This window comes from Heloderma suspectum, chromosome 1, assembly GCF_057233095.1.
Source record: "Heloderma suspectum isolate Gila_16-S chromosome 1, 16-S_ref, whole genome shotgun sequence".
Classification (NCBI taxonomy): domain Eukaryota; kingdom Metazoa; phylum Chordata; class Lepidosauria; order Squamata; family Helodermatidae; genus Heloderma; species Heloderma suspectum.
The window spans coordinates 127,215,509-127,231,781 of record NC_139458.1 but is presented as its reverse complement, the minus strand read 5'-3'; the positions used below and the strand labels follow the sequence as shown (position 1 = coordinate 127,231,781).

Sequence of the window (16,273 nt, the reverse complement as noted above, 5' to 3'; positions counted from 1 at the left end):
CCGGTGGTGCTTACGACGGTGGTGGTCGCAGGTGTGGTTGTGACCGGAGTAGTGGTTGTTTCAGTTGTGGCAGGGGTAGTAGTCGTGAGAGTGGTGGTGGGGGGCGTAGTGGGAGGAGCGGTCGTGCTGACAGGACTTCGTGGTGTCACCGGGCTAGAGGAGACTGGGACGGTTGTCTTGGAGGTGGTAGAAGTGGTGTGTGTGCTGGAGTGTGTGGGTGCCATTGTTGTTGGGGTGTGTGTGCTAACTGTAGTGGATTCCGTGGAGGTCGTGGTGGGGGCGGTTGTAGTGGTGACTTTGGTTACTGGTGTACTGATGGAGTGGGTAGAGATCGTGGTGGCGGTAGTGGCGGGCACGGGGGTGGGAGTGGTCTTGGGCGTGCTGGTCGCAGACGACTCTGTTGATAGACTGGTTCTCGACGTTGTGGAGAGGGATGTGGTTGTTGTCGTTTTCCGTGTGCTGCTGGGGGCTGGCGTTGGTGTCGCAGTGCTGACTGCAAATGCAAAGAAATACGAACCATAGGGTTGCAGTGGCAAAGGAATGGTGGGCCGAGAGAAAACGGGATACGTAGCAAAGTCGGTTGTGCCTTACGATGGAGCTGCCTACCTGTCGAGCTTGGGACTGGAACCGTAGCGGTGGACGTTGGTGGTGCTGCAAAACCGAAGGGGAGAGAAATGAAAAATTGTAGGGGTGCACGAAAGTCACTTACTTGGTCTCGCAGCTTGCTTCGCGGTGGGGGGGAGGCGCTTCGCTGCTGCCCCCAAAGTTCAGTCCGGGGGGGGAGGCTTCCCTCCTCGCCCGGCCGAAATTCAGGCCGGGGAGGAGGCGCCTCGCCTCGCCCGGCTGCGAAATAAAAAGTAAAAAAAAAACACAAAATCCGCCCCTGTGATAGGCTACGTGACGATTAACGTAGCCTATCATGGCTAGATCTGCAAAGTCAGCCATGATAGGCTATGTTAATCGTCACGTTGCCTATCACGGGTGACTTAGGAAAAAAAAAAAAAAAAGCACGTACGGAAATGGCGGCCCCTATAGGGAGGTGTCATTCGCGTTCCTTTTTTGGTCCCTGTAGTCTATGTAAAGATTTACGTAGACTATGGCGAAAATAAGGGCAACGCTATTTGCGTTTTTTTTTTGTTTTTTTCCTTTGCTTGTAATGGCGGCGGCAGCCGGTCGAAAGACTGGCTGCCGCCCCCGCCCCTGACGAAGACCTGCCGAACCGCCGCCGGGATCCGCCGCCGGGAGGGACATTCGTGAAAGTTAAGTCCCATCCCGGGGGGGGCGGGGGGGCGGAGAAGTTCTCCCCGAACAACCTTCGGAGGACCGAATGCGTTGACACTCGGCCCCCCGATGTTTCGGGGAGCAATTCTCCTCCATCCCTTGAAAATTGGTAACCATGCCAAAGGGGGAAGGAAAGCAGCCAGTCAGCACATGAAGTGTGGGTTGAGAAGTGAACCACTTTCTTGAACAAATGGGGAGAAGAGTGTCGGCATACTCAGCGGGACAGCTTTCCCGCCTCAGTGTGGGTTGTGCCGTTGGGGATATGGAGGTGGGAATGTGCCTTTCTCATGAGCCTGTGTATTAGGCAAGCCCGTGGTTGGAGGACCGAGACCTTTTTCGAGGGCTGAGCCATGGAAGGGCAATGAGCCCAACGTACCGGTGGTGCTTACGACGGTGGTGGTCGCAGGTGTGGTTGTGACTGGAGTAGTGGTAGTTTCAGTTGTGGCAGGGGTAGTAGTCGTCAGAGTGGTGGTGGGGGGCGTAGTCGGAGGAGCGGTCGTGCTGACAGGACTTCGTGGTGTCACCGGGCTAGAGGAGACCGGGACGGTTGTCTTGGAGGTGGTGGAAGTGGTGTGTGTGCTGGAGTGTGTGGGTGCCATTGTTGTTGGGGTGTGTGTGCTAACTGTAGTGGATTCCGTGGAGGTCGTGGTGGGGGCGGTTGTAGTGGTGACTTTGGTTACTGGTGTACTGATGGAGTGGGTAGAGATCGTGGTGGTGGTCGTGGGGGGCACGGGGGTGGGAGTGGTCTTGGGCGTGCTGGTCGCAGACGACTCTGTTGATACACTGGTTCTCGACGTTGTGGAGAGGGATGTGGTTGTCGTCGTTTTCTGTGTGCTGCTGGGGGCTGGCGTTGGTGTCGCAGTGCTGACTGGAAATGAAACGAAAGACGAACCATAGGGTTGCAGTGGCAAAGGAATGGTGGGCCGAGAGGAAAAGGGGTACGTATAGGGATTTACGAAAGTCACTTGCCTGGTCTCTCAGCTTGCTCCGCGGTGGGGGGGAGGTGCTTCGCTTTTGCCCCAGAAGTTCAGGCCGGGAGGGCGGCTTCCCGCCTCGCCCGGCTGAAATTCAGGCCGGGGGGGTGGTTTCCCGCCTCGCTCGGCCGAAATTCAGGCCGGGGAGAAGCGCCCGTCTCCCCAGCCGCGAACTTCAACGGAAAAAAAAAAAAATGCCACCGTGATAGGCTACGTGACGATTAACGTAGCCTATCACGGCTAGATTTGCAAGGTCAGTCGTGATAGGCTACGTAAATCGTCACGTAGCCTATCACGGGTGACTTAAAAAAAAAAAAAAAGCACATATGGCTAATGGCGGCCCTCATAGGGAGCCGCCATTCGCCTTCCTTATTTGGTCGCTGTAGTCTACGTAAAGATTACTTAGACTACGGCGAAAATAAGGGCAACACTATTTGCATTGCCCTTATTTTCGCCGTAGTCTACGTAAATCTTTACGTAGACTACAGCGACCAAATAAGGAATGCGAATGGCGGCTCCCTATGGGGGCCGCCATTTGCGTACGCGCTTTTTTTTTTTTTTAAGTCACCCGTGATAGGCTATGTGACGATTAACATAGCCTATCACGGCTGACTTTGCAGATCTAGCCGTGATAGGCTACCTAAATCGTCACATAGCCTATCACGGTTTTTTTTTTACTTTTTTTTACTTTTCTTGGAATGGCAGTGGCGGCATCCGGTCGAAATACCGGCTGCCGCCCCCGCCCCTGTCGAAGCCCTGCCGAACTGCCGCTGCGACCCGCCACCGGGAGCGACATTCGGGAAAGGTAAGTCCCATCCTGGGGGGGGGGTGCGGAGAATTTCTCCCTGAAACTACTTTGGGGGCCGAACACTTTGGCACTTGCCCCCCCGAAGTTTCAGCGAGAAATTCTTTGACACCCCTAGGTACGTAGCAAAGTCGGTTGTGCCTTACGATGGAGCTGCTCACCTGTCGAGCTTGGGACTGGAACCGTAGCGGTGGACGTTGGTGGTGCTGCAAAACCGAAGGGGAGAGAAATGGAAAATTGGTACCCATGCCAAAGGAGGAAGGAAAGCAGCCAGTCAGCACATGAAGTGGTGGTTGAGAAGTGAACCCCTTGCTTGAGCAAACAGGGAGAAGACTGCTGGCATACTCAGCGGGACAGCTTTCCTGCCTCAGTGTGGGTTGTGCCATCAGGGATATGGAGGTGGGAATGCGCCTTTCTCGTGAGCCTGTGTATTAGGCAAGGCCGTGGTTGGAGGACCGAGACCCTTTTTGAGGGGCTAGCCATGTAAGAGCGATGAGCCCAACTCACCAGTGGTGCTTACGACGGTGGTGGTCGCAGGTGTGGTTGTGACCGGAGTAGTGGTAGTTTCAGTTGTGGCAGGGGTAGTAGTAGTGAGAGTGGTGGTGGGGTGTGTGGTTGGAATTGAGGTCGTTGTTGAACTCATAGTGCAGCATACTGTTGGCGTTTGTGGGGTTGTTGTGTATACCGGGGTGGTTGTCTTGGAAGTGGTGTGTGTGCTCGAGTGCGTGCGTGCCGTTGTTGGGGTGTGTGTGCTAACTGAAGTGGATTCCATGGAGGTCGTGGTGGGGGCGGTTGTAGTGGTGACTTTGGTTACTGGTGTACTGATGGAGTGGGTCGGGATCATGGTGGTGGTCATGGGGGGCCCGGGGGTGGGAGTGGTCTTGGGCGTGGTGGTTGTGGATGACTCTATTGATACACTGGTTCTCGACGTTGTGGAGAGGGAAGTGGTCATATTCGTTTTCCGTGTGCTGCTGGGTGCTGGCGTTGGTGTCGCAGTGTTGACTGCAAATGAATAGAAAGACAAACCATAGGGTTAAAGTGGCAAAGGAATGGTGGGCCAAGAAAAAAAGGGGTACGTAGCAAAGTCGGTTATGCCTTACGATGGAGCTGCTTACCTGTCGAGCTTGGGACTGGAACCGTAACGGTGGACGTTGGTGGTGCTGCAAAACCGAAGGGGAGAGAAATGGAAAATTGGTACCCATGCCAAAGGAGCAAGGAAAGCAGCCAGTCAGCACATGAAGTGTGGGTTGATAAGTGAACCACTTTCTTGAGCAATAGGGGATCAGTCTGCACGCTTCCTAACCGTGCTGGCTTCTGTGTTTTTGTGAGCGTTTTCCTATCAGGGATTTGTAGTCCGGATTCCAATTTTTACTGGACAATGGACGTCATTGAAGCCTGTTTTGGTGGATGCGGACTCTTATTGAGGGTTTAGCTATGTATTTCTTTATTTCATTTCTGTACTTTTGTATATCAACCTGTTGAAGGCGGTGAGGTAAACTTACCAGTGGTGGTTACAACTGTGGTTGTTACAGGTGTGCTTTTGGGCAGAGTAGTGGTAGTTTCTGTTGTGATACTTGTTAATGGTGTCATCGGTGTAGAGGAGACTGGGCTGGTTGTCTTCAAACTTGAGGAAGTGGTAGGTGTGGTGGAGGTCATTCGGGTCATTGTTTTTGGGCTATGTTTGCTGAATGTTGTTGATTCAGTGGTGGTAATTGTGGGGACTACTGTAGTAGTTGCTGTGGTTACTGGTGTACTGATGGAGTGTGTAGAGATTGTGGTGGTGGTCTTTGGCGTTGTAGTCATTGGAGTCGTCTTAGGTGTGCTGGTCATGGGTGGTTCTGTTGATGTAGTGGTTCTTGAGATTGTGGAGATCGAACTGGTTGCTGTTGTTTTTCGTGTGCTTCTGGGAGGTGGCGTTGCTGGAGTGCTGGTTGCTGGAAACGGAAAGTTAGCGAATGAAGAGGCTTGCAGAGGATTTGGAATGGTAACCTGAGATAAGGAAAGCTGATTAACAAACCATTGAGCCATATGATTCATGTGCTTACCTGTTGATATTGATGTCGAGACTGGAGTTGTGGTCGTTAGTGTTGCTGTAAGACAGAAGAGTACAATAAAATAATGTTTGTTTCCACTGGAAAAGAGAAAAGAAACAAGTCTGTGAGCTCTTGGTTGCCACCTGAGCAAATGAGGGGGAACCTGCAGTCATACTTAAAATGAACTTCCCCATTTTGTAGAAAAGTTTCCTGTTAGGGAATGTGAACTGTCATCCCAGGTAGTCCTTGGGGTCTGTGTATTGTGCAGGAACTTTTCAGAGGAGGAAGAAATTTGTTGACTTGAATGGCATTAAAAGGTGATGTGCAAAACCATATTACTGGTGGTTTTGATGGTTATAGACACAAAGGTTGTAGCAGGTGCATTAGTGTATTTTCTTTGATGTTATAGGTAGTAGTTGTGACTGTGAGACCTGTGGTGATGGCTGTTCTAGTTGGAGTGATTGTGGAAATGGAGGCACCAATGATGGTGCAGTTTGTGTAGTGAGGTAACCTGTGGTTGTCTTCATTGGCTTGGAACCAGTAGGTGTGTTCACAGGCAATGGAAGGCTTTTTCCAAGTTTAATTGCAGAGCTGGGCGAGGGGGTTTAGGGTTTTGCAACTTGGGAGTGTACTTTGAAGCCTTCCCTCCTCATAAGCTGCAAAACCTTAATCCTTTCTCCATGCTTCAGTTGGAATTAGAAAAAGCCTCCCCTTGACTTCAGTAGAAGACTTTTCTCAAGCCTAACTGTAGTACTGGGATGGGATGGGGTTGTGGGATCTTTTTGAGTGTGTGTGTGTGTGTGTGTGTGTTATATGCAAGTGTGTGTTATGTGTGTGAGAGTGGTGGTTTTGATGGGAAGAGAAGAGAGAAGGTCATGTGTATGAATGTGTGTTACGTGTGAATATGTGTGTATGCTATGTGTGAATATTGATGTTTGTGTGTGAATTAAAGGATTTGTGTTGTGTGTGTTATGTATGGATGAGACAGAGCATAAAGGTGGCCCCACCCACTTTAGTTTTGACTCCGTTCACATTTTGCAGCGGGTGGTCACCCATCTCTGGCATGCTCTTTCTGCAAGGTTCCCTGAAATGGACAAGTTGAAGTCCTCCAGTTGTTTGGTCTACAATGCCCATCACCCCTCCCCATTAGCTATGCCACCTAGGGCTGATGGGAGTTGTAGGCCAAAACATCTGGAGTACTACAAGTTCCCCACCCCTGCTGTGAGGTGGCACAGTCCTTGGGCAGAAAAGTATCATAATCCAATCCTTGTGTACTCAGAAGTAAGAACTATTCAGTTCCACAAAGCTTACTTCAACGTAAGTATGCATAGGACTGCAGTCAAAGACTCTTTACTTGTTAGTATTTTGTCAATTTTGAGGGGTTTGTAGTTTTGAAGTTGCCATTCTTTTGCCACTGCAATCGTATTAGTTGGGCTTCTTTTTTTCTGTAGTTGTTTTCAAAGTTATTGTGGCTAACTTTGTATAATAAATAAATAGCACCAAGTACCAAAATACAATTTCATTGATACGGGTGTGGCTAAAATCGTAATTCTTTCTAGTTTGAATTTCAAGAGTAGATTTGCACTGGCACATTAAGATACTGTGTTTGAACTCTTTAGATATGTTTTCTTTTGACATTTAAAAAACTTATCAAAATTGCATTTTCTATCAGAAAAAATTGTCAGGAGCACCCCAGCTGCCTTTTGCAGTCCCCACCAATAGCCAACTCAGGACACAAACGATGAGGAATTCTTTCCGAGACTTTATTCCTTTATGACTCTTTCAGATACTAATCACTAGGGATGGCGGAGAATTTCTCCCTGAATCTTCGGGGGGCCGAGCGCCAACGCATTCGGCCCCCCGAAATCGGCAATGAAATTCTCCGCCCCCCCGCCCCCCCGGGACGGGACTTACCTTTGGCGAATGTCCCTCCCAGCTGCGGGTCCCGGCGGCATTTCGGTGGTGTTTTGTCGCGGGCGGGGGCGGCGGCCAGTCTCCAGACAGGCTGCCGCCGCCGCCATTGCAAAAAAAAAAAACTAAAGTAAAAAAAAACCAAAACACCCGTGCATAGTCTACGTAACGATTTACGTAGCCTATCACGGCTAGATTTCCAAAGTCAGCCGTGATAGGCTACGTAAATCGTCACGTAGCCTATGACGGGTGACTTTGGGGAAAAAAAAAAGCGCGTACGCAAATGGCGGCGGCCCATGGGCACCGCCATTTGCGTTCCTTATTTTGGCACGTCTAGTCTACGTAAACATTTACGTAGACTATGGCGAAAATAAGGGCACGCTATTTGCGGGAAGCCTCCCCCCTGGCTTGAATTTCAGCCAGGCGAGGCGGGAAGCCTCCCCCCCTTCGCCTGTACTTCGGGGGCAAAAGCGAAGCACCTCCCCCCCACCGCGAAGCCAAGCTGCGAAAAGGTAAGTGACTTTCGTACATCCCTACTAATCACTAGCGACAAAGCAAGGAATGTTTTGAACCTCTTTGAGATTCTTTTAAAAATACTAAGCAGTATAAAAATGTTTTAAATAAATAAATAAAATGCTTAAAATCTCCACTGGGATGGAGGACGCCATTTTAGATTTTCTAGGATTTCCTTGGAATGGCGGGCGGAGGCGCAGTGAAGGACTGCCATTTTTTGTGGCGCTATATAAGCATTCTGGGAAATCTAAAATGGCTGACAGGCTCCTGGAAAAGAAGGGAGATGTTTTCACCCCTTCTTTCACCATTGAACCCTCCCCTAAATTTGGACTAAACTCTTCGCCTTTCAAAAGATTGGACTAGCACCACTGTTTACTCACTTTGAACATTATATATGAAATGCCCTTCTGGCTCCAGCCCAGAGATAGTTGCATGCAATAGGGTGTTGACTGGGGATGTACGAAAGTCACCTTTTCGACGGGGTGATTCGCGGTGGGGGGGAGGCGCTCTGCACCTCCCCCCGAAATCCTAATCTGGCCGGCTCCACTCCGCAGAGTTTCCGCGGAGCTGCCGGCCGGGGCTGCCCACAGTCAGACATCCGGCCACTGGGCAGCCTTCCAGAAAAAAACAACAACAACGTACGCAAATGGCGGCGGCTACGGTGGCCGCCATTTGTGTTCCCTTTTTTTCGCTGTTTTAGCCTATGTAAATATTTACGTAAGCTATTACAGCGAAAAAAAGGGGAACACAAATAGCGTAGTGGGCGCTATTTGCATTCCTTTTCCCCCCACCATTTTAGCCTACGTAAATATTTATGTAGGCTAAAACAGCGAAAAAAAGGGAACGCAAATGGCGGCCGCTGTAGCTGCCGCCATTTGTGTACGCTGTGTTTTTTTTTTTTAGCTTGCCATTATAGGCTACGTAAGTATTTACGTAGCCTATCACGGCAAAGGCAGCTATGCAAATGGCGTGGTGGCCATTTGCATGGCTGCCTTTGCCATGATAGGCTACGTAAATACTTACATAGCCTATCATGGCAGCCTGGCTGGACGCAAATGGTGGCCACTACAGTGGCCGCCATTTGAGTCCGCAGCAGCTGGCCAAGAGACCAGCTGCTACCGCTGCCGCCGCCGGAGCTGCTGCCACTGCCACCAGAACATCTGCCCCACATAAGCTTCATCCCGGGGGGGATTCCGCGGGGGGGCGGGGGGGTGGCTGTTCCACCATGGGTTTTGGGGGGCCGAATGCCAGTGCATTCGGCCTCACTGAAATCCGTGGCGGAATTCTCCATCATCCCTAGTGTTGACACATGCTCAATTATGCACAACTAGTAACAAGAGGATAACATTCCAATCCACATCATAGGACACATATATTTATCTTCTGATCTTTATTATTATTAGACAATACCAGTAAATAGATACTTTACCTTCACTGTGGCTTGGATCCAAACTTTGATCCCACCAGCAGCACCATCCCCTGAGCAGAGTTCCACTCAGGGAACACTCTCGCCAGCAGAAGGGGAAGAGGAACCCAGTCCTCCTTCCCTGTACAGCCCATTGTGCTCTCTGAAAATCTGCTCTGGAGGGTTGGGGGACCTTCTGGCATGTTCCCCAGCCTTGACCCATTCTCTGGCTCTGAAGAGGACTCAGAGGCAGAGGAGACTCCCTCCATCAACCCAGCTCCTGCTACGCCAGGGCCTTCCAGGCCAGAGGATGTGCCTCTACCTGACTCCTCAGATGCAGAGGACATTTCCCCATTACAACTTTCAGCACTCCCACTCCTCAGGAGCCAGCTGCTATAACTCAGTCAGAAGCCCTTTAAGAAACAAACTGCTTCACTGAAGTGGTGGAGCTAATTGCAGGTCTTGAGCTGCTGGCCTTTATAAGGCTTCAGAAAACCTTTGACTGTTGCTGAGTCTCAGGCAGCTAACTTGGAGCTGGCCAAGCTCCTGAAAGACCCAGCCCAGTCTAACCTTGCCTTGCTATTCAGCACACCAAACTGACTTGACCTGACCTGACACCATGGGATTTGATCCCACTTGACCTGACCTGATTGGATGTGACCAGACTTGCCCTGATGGGGGTATTGTGTAGACCCTCCTTTCTTGTATATTCCTTGCTGGTTTCAGCACCTCTGGGTAGGGATGTAGAGATTCCCCACCATCCGTTCCGGTGGGGAATCTGTGGTGGGGGGGAGGCGATCCGTTCCTCCCCTCTGGAATCCTCGCAGAGCAGCTCCACTCTGCGAGGATGCCGCAGAGCCGAGGGCTGCCCCGTTCCGCCATCTGCCTGCCCCGGATTCCCCGCCCCTGTTTTTTTTCCGGCTCCGGAACTTACATAAATACCTTTGTAATTCCTGCCAAAAAATCCTTTCCGCGCACCCTCAGTCTCCGTAAGAGTAAAGCCCTTCGCGGGAATTCCCCGTGTAACTTCTGGTTACCTGACCTCACCGGAGCTGCCCTGACCTCACTGGAGCTGCCCTGACCTCACCTGACCTGACCTCACCTCACCTCCACAGACAATAAACAGAAAAGATGGGAGGATTTCCATGGACGACTCAGCCCCAGCGAAAGAAAGCTTCTGGAAAATGCCTCATAAAAAGGGTAAAGCCGCTCGCGGTCTTTCTTCCTCCATTTCCGATTTACATTTTTATTTCCGTAATTATTTTCCAAAAATCCGCCCTTTGGCAGAGAAAAAAAAATTGGGTCCACATGAGCTCCAGTCCGGGTCGACCTGGCCACCCTGTTCCAAGGAGGATTCCACAGACCAGATTTGTCAGAATTCGAGCCCATTTAAAATCCAGGCGGAATTCTCAGACATCCCTTCTGGGTGCCTTGTACCAAGCTGGACAGGACACCTTCTGGGATAGTGTGGGAGGGCTGTGGGGGGAAGCAGTGAAATTACCTCCTCTCCCATTCCTCCAGTGGGATCTTCCACTGTATCAACAGTCTTCCATGGACAGAAGGAGCCTCTCCATTTGTGGAAGGCTAAGTTGGGATCCAACCCTCTTAATTAAACTCAGGGTCATATACTTTAAAAAATACACTTAAAAAAATTATACTCACCTGTTGTTAATGGTGATGGAGTAGTTATGGGTTGGGTTCCTGGTGAAAAGACAAACATGAGAGCATAATGTAGAATATAACATGCTTTATATAATCAAGGGGCTTCAGATTTTTGTGGACACCAGTATGCTTCATTTTGACTCTGTCCATGCATATAACCTAAGTGGCAGGACCCCATGTGAATGCATCATATGCAGCAAACACATGTGTCCTTTTTCACCAAGTAGTGTATGTGATTTGCAAAGATTCAGCAAATTGTAGTCAACGTAGATATAGACTTGTGTACATGTGGTTTTCCTACATGGAAGTTACATCCATATAGAAAAATAATTAAATATGAAGTAACTCATTGTTGATGTTATGATAAGAAATGGTTAAATAATAATAATAATAGTAATAATTATATAATATATAATAGCTGTATACTTTTCCATAATGAGGATTTGATGCAAAGCATATTCCTTTTCTATTTCTATAGTGAAAGTACAAGCTAGAATTCCAAGATTTATATAGTTTTAGAAGTGGTAGGTTACTAGAAAATGCCCAGCAGTTACATCTCGATATCTTTTCATCAAATTCAAGAATTGTTTAATAGCTTTTTAAAAAAAACCTATATGTCCATCAGCCAATGTATACAGCTATTGTCTAAATCACCTAAATCATAGTAGATGGTACATTTCTTAAAATTAAGCACAATAGATGGATGAACAAAGAGTTAACATTCAATGACAGCTTTTAGGATCAAAAGAAGACCTCTGGAAATAAACTGATTACATCCTACACACATTTTTTAGGGAGAAATCCCAATGAAATGCATAGGATTGCCTTGAAAATGGCTTTTCGTAATACTGGAACTGTTGTGAACAAGGTATTTGAAAGTGGGTTTCTTTCCTTACCACAAGGGACACAGGCTTGCAGCTTATGATCATAGTATTCATCCCGTGAACAGTTGTAACAGCCTAGGAGCAAAGGACAAAGAAATATATTGTTCATCATGCATGCAGCAAACATTTTAGGTAAACTCCGGCCTTAGAAAAGGTTTGAGAAAGAATTATTGTCATTTGCAAAGAAGTCTCAGAGAATGAAGTATTGATCCAAATTTCCAAACATGAGAATTCAGGCCTATTATTTTCTACAAAACATTTTGTAAAAAGTTTACAAAAGGATTTATACCCTACTTTCTGCAAGCTTCCTATTGATATTCTGGTGGGACAGTCTCCTGATAATGTAACCCTTGGAAATTTAATGTTTCAAAAAATATTGCAGTTGTGCTAATAATTAGCAAGGAGGATATGGGTGGCAGGGTGTCAAGACTGAAGCTGAATACAATGCACCTTAATTTTCCTCAAGCTGGAATAGATTCTGAAGTATTATTTGAAAATGTCTGTTGAATCAGATCAAATAAAACAACTATAACAAAACACAGGTTACTGTTCATAATCAGGAGTTGACTGATGCAGAAGGACATGAGCACATTAATATTCAAGAAGTTTTTTTTAAGTACATTTGGGGTTTGGCCAGGCTTCCATGCTCTGGAAAGCACTAAGTGAGATAGAGACCTGCTGCTTTAATGATGGTGTCCACTCTGGCAGCCTGCAAGGACAAATGTCTGGTGAAGGAAAGATAAGAAGACAGGATTTCTCTGCCATGCTATGATGCTCAGCTAGTCCTTGTAGCTGTTCATGTCACTGCTGAAACCTTTCATCTCTAACTTTTGATCTAAGGGCCATCATATAGGCAGTTGTTTGTTAAACAGTGTTAACTAAGGGTTACAGAAAAATTACATCTGTGGTGGTTAGATAAGAAGGATCCCTTAAGTCCAGGGATTGGGACTAGCTGAGTAGTCCCAAGAAATTAGAGATTAGACCTGCCTTCTCCAATCTGGTGCTCTCCAGATGTGATGGACTACAGTTCCCATCATTCCCAGTCAGCATGGCCATTGGAATTATGGTAGTTGCAGTCTAGGACATCTGGAAGGCACCAGTTTGATGAAGGCTGGGTTAGACAAATTCAGCTGATTTACTTTCTCTAACTCACTCTGGAAATCAGTGTGATAATGTGAATCATATTGAAATTAATCACATGAGGTGACATGGAACCTATTTGTGCTAATATTATTGCCCTGAACAGAAACACACTGAGACAATTCTAGACATAGCTGGACTTGAATTACAACTGAACAACAAGAAAAATCATGATTTGACTTTGACATGTAAGCCTACATCATTACTTATATCCCCATTTTATACCACTTTGGGGCATAGACATGGGCCTGGGACCTAGGGGGAGATCAAAAGGCCCTGTCCTTTTCTCTGAGAGGCATTAACTTGGAGAAACAACTGTACCAGACCCTCCCTTCCTGAAACCCCACTGCTATAGCTGAGACAACTATCCACAGGATTACCTTAGCTTCACCTTGTCTGCTCCTTGGGGATGCCAAGAAATGTGAAAGACTAAAGGCTTGGGTAGCCATCCACGTCTTTGACTGCCCATGACAACAGTAAGGGGCACCTCCTGCACATAGCAGCATTTCAACAATCCATCCTGGCACCAAAGCAGTGGGATGGAGCATGCCCAGTGTGGCCTCTTTGACACCCCCCTTTATCTCAGTGAGGTATCTCCTCAATGGAAAATATGAATGTTCTGTACTCTTGGAGTTGACAAGCCACTGCTCTTGGAGTTGACAAGCTGCCACTGACAGATTTGACCACTGAACCCTCATGGCCACTTTCTGTTATCTGTGTGCTACCTGGCCTCTTTGAAACTTGGTGGGACTTCAATGCCTTTGGTTTACTCTTTTTCTGCATGTTTCATGGAAACCATATCTTTGCCAGTGATTACTGTTTGATTCTGGACAAATAAGTGACTTGAATAGCCTTCCTCACTTCCATCAAGCATGGGGTGGAATGGAGTTAAAGGAAGAAGCAATTACATGCATTCCATCTTATAAAGCCCATTATAAAGACTTTTGGCATGCACAATGGGACGGACATTGGGATATAAAATTAATACATTAGGTAAAAAGAAAAGAAAGAACACTGAGACAAACAGTACTTTAGAGTACTTGAACCTCTAAACAAATTTGAACTGGTGCCTGTAGTTATTAGTGAATGGTGATATGTCTGAGAATGGTAGTGACACATGTCACCTGTGTGCAGGCAAAAGAAACTTGACTGGCAGCCTTTTGTGCAACACACTTGCTATATCATTGGGTAACACTGTTTCTATTTTTAAACGGCAAAGAATGTTACCTTCAGTGTTGACATCAGTCGGTGTTGGCATGTTTAGACATTTACAGGGGCGATAATGCCAGGTGCAATTGTATTCCTTGGCAGGGTTATAGGCACCCTTCATGCCACTGTTCGGATGGCTGTTCCAATAGTCACAGTAGACAGCTAAAATAGGGGAGAAGGTAATTGTTATTAAATTTATCGAATTACATTCCCCAAAGAAAAGTGTTAGAGAGAAAAAGGCTTTGCTTTCCCCTGTGGCAAAGTATCTAGTGAAACAGCTTTATTAATTTTTGTTTTATGATGAGAAAGTACATATACTTGATTATACCCATGGAGGTTGTGGGCGTATGTCACCTGTTCACACACTGGATTACTACCCATAGTCTACCTTGATGAAACCAGGTGTAGCCGCAAATGGATAGCTGCTCCCCACAGGGTCAAGGGAGTCAGCATGGCCATTGTTTCTTTAAAAAATGAATGAAGTCTTAGCCATATCTTCTCCAATTCGCCAGGTAGCTTTGGCTGTGGTTTGACTTGAGGTGTACAGAAATCTGTGTAGAATTCTATTTTTAACAGTGCACTAAGACAGTGGATGTTAAGCTTCCTAAACCCAGGGAACCCATTGCAAATCAATTTGGATACTGAGGAATTTCTGCCCATGGCAAAGAACTCTGGGACATGCTCCAAGGCAGGGCCGGGCAGAAGGAAGATCTCCAGGTGTTTTGGACTTGCCAGCATGGCCAATGGTCATGAATGCTGAAAATTGAAATCTAAAACATTTTGATAGCTATTTTCTGCCCATCCCTGTTCTAAGGGGCAGGCTTGATTAGCCTCATTACAGCATGACCAACATTCTCCCTCTAGCTCAGGAATGGGGAACCTCTGGCCCATGAGCCAAATTTGGCCTGCCAGGTCAGACTACGGGGCCCAGGTGAGGCCCCTCCCCGTAGCCCTGCCCCTAAAGGGTAGTATGAAGAACCCCCACTGTTATCTTCAATCAGTGATCAGCGATAATAGCTGGTTTTCTACAACCAGCACTTTGGCCAGCAGCCGGATTATTTCAGGGGGCATGCTCCTGCCCCTTGACATCATCCAGGCCCTGGAGGGCTCATTGGGGGGGTCATCTCCCCCCAAAAAAAAACCAGTTCCCCACCTATGCTGTGCCTGGAATTGCACACAAAATGTGCTTGCCATTCTCTGGTGGATGCAGTTACACATAGAAGGCATTCGGTTCTCTCCTGTGGCTCCACATGGCAAGGACAGATTGCTACAGAGGACAAGCTGTCTGTAGCGGAATCTGCCCACCCATTACTGATCCTCTCATTGGGGAGCCCTGATAAGCTTCTGAGGGATGTTTGGGTTCCTAGGAATATAGTTTGAAAAAGCTCCTCAACAGATGTAAAGCTTCCTTCTCTATTAGTTTTGTAAACTGAAAAAGTATAATCCAATTCTGTGTATTATTACATTAACATCTAAAATTGCCAACATACTTTTAAAAGATCATGTTTTTTAAAAGCAATATTAAGGAACGTACGACAGAAGTCTGGGGTTCTCCAGTCGATGCATACGCCAGCATCTATGCAAGCTTTCGCATACACTGCAACAGCATCACACATGCATTCACAGTCACCGCCAGTGTCACATCCACATGCATCGCGGACACAAGTTTCATAATAAGGTGTGTGGTATACCTATAGCAGGGATAGAAGAATTAAAGCAGAAAGTATGTGTAAGTAAAATGTTCCATTTTGTACACTTTCATTGGGACCAAACAAGTGATACCCACTAATCAAACAAAACGGCCTTTTGTATTAATCTGCTGAATTAACAGGTAGTGATGGTTGAACTCACCTTGGGTTAATCTGGAATTGGGCTTGGCAAACCAAACTATTTTCCAAAATAGTTGCTTGCTATTTTTCAGCAAGAAAAAGCAACAATAAATGAAACTTCACTTTTAGAGGAAGAATCAGGCAGATGTGAATAAATGGATTGGAATGGAAAAGGGAGTATTTAGGAAAAGAACTAGAAAGCTAGAATAAGGTTTGGTTGAAAAAATGAGGATTGGTTGGAAGGATAAGAAATCAGGAAGGTACAAAAGCCACAAACAACTCTTCTCTTACTGCTCCAAAGCTCTTTAAACATCCCTGCTTAGATGAGACAGAACTAACAATATTGTTAGTTTATTTACAGTGTTTATTTACAATATTGTAAATAAATAACAAAGACTTCAGAGGAGATTTGGGGGAAAGCATTATATAAGACTCAACATCCCTTCCACAAAGCACTGTGCTTGGAAAGCTCTGCCAAACCGTTCCGTATGAGGAGAAGGTAGACCTGTCAGTCACTCAGCTCTTCTTTCTCCCACTCTCTTCACCCTGGCATTTTCCATATATGGAAAAGTGAAAGCAAACCAGGAAAATTTTGCAGACACAGTGACCTGGTTCACACGATCACTG

At 47.0% G+C, this 16,273-nt stretch overlaps 1 protein-coding gene across 1 annotated transcript in view; it reads right to left on the bottom strand.

Annotated features, from left to right (window-relative positions):
* Positions 1-243: 243 nt before the first annotated feature.
* The window catches only part of MUC6 (mucin 6, oligomeric mucus/gel-forming), a 73,422-nt gene continuing 57,392 nt past the window's right edge, over positions 244-16,273 (bottom strand). The window contains exons 26-36 of the mRNA XM_084851624.1: positions 15,352-15,508; positions 13,836-13,979; positions 11,481-11,543; positions 10,585-10,623; positions 5,106-5,150; positions 4,563-4,994; positions 3,990-4,062; positions 3,222-3,266; positions 1,970-2,149; positions 607-651; positions 244-493 (exon numbers count right to left, since the gene is read on the bottom strand). Coding sequence (XP_084707750.1) covers positions 244-493; positions 607-651; positions 1,970-2,149; positions 3,222-3,266; positions 3,990-4,062; positions 4,563-4,994; positions 5,106-5,150; positions 10,585-10,623; positions 11,481-11,543; positions 13,836-13,979; positions 15,352-15,508 — 1,473 coding nt within the window. The remainder of the gene's footprint in view (positions 494-606; positions 652-1,969; positions 2,150-3,221; positions 3,267-3,989; positions 4,063-4,562; positions 4,995-5,105; positions 5,151-10,584; positions 10,624-11,480; positions 11,544-13,835; positions 13,980-15,351; positions 15,509-16,273) is intronic.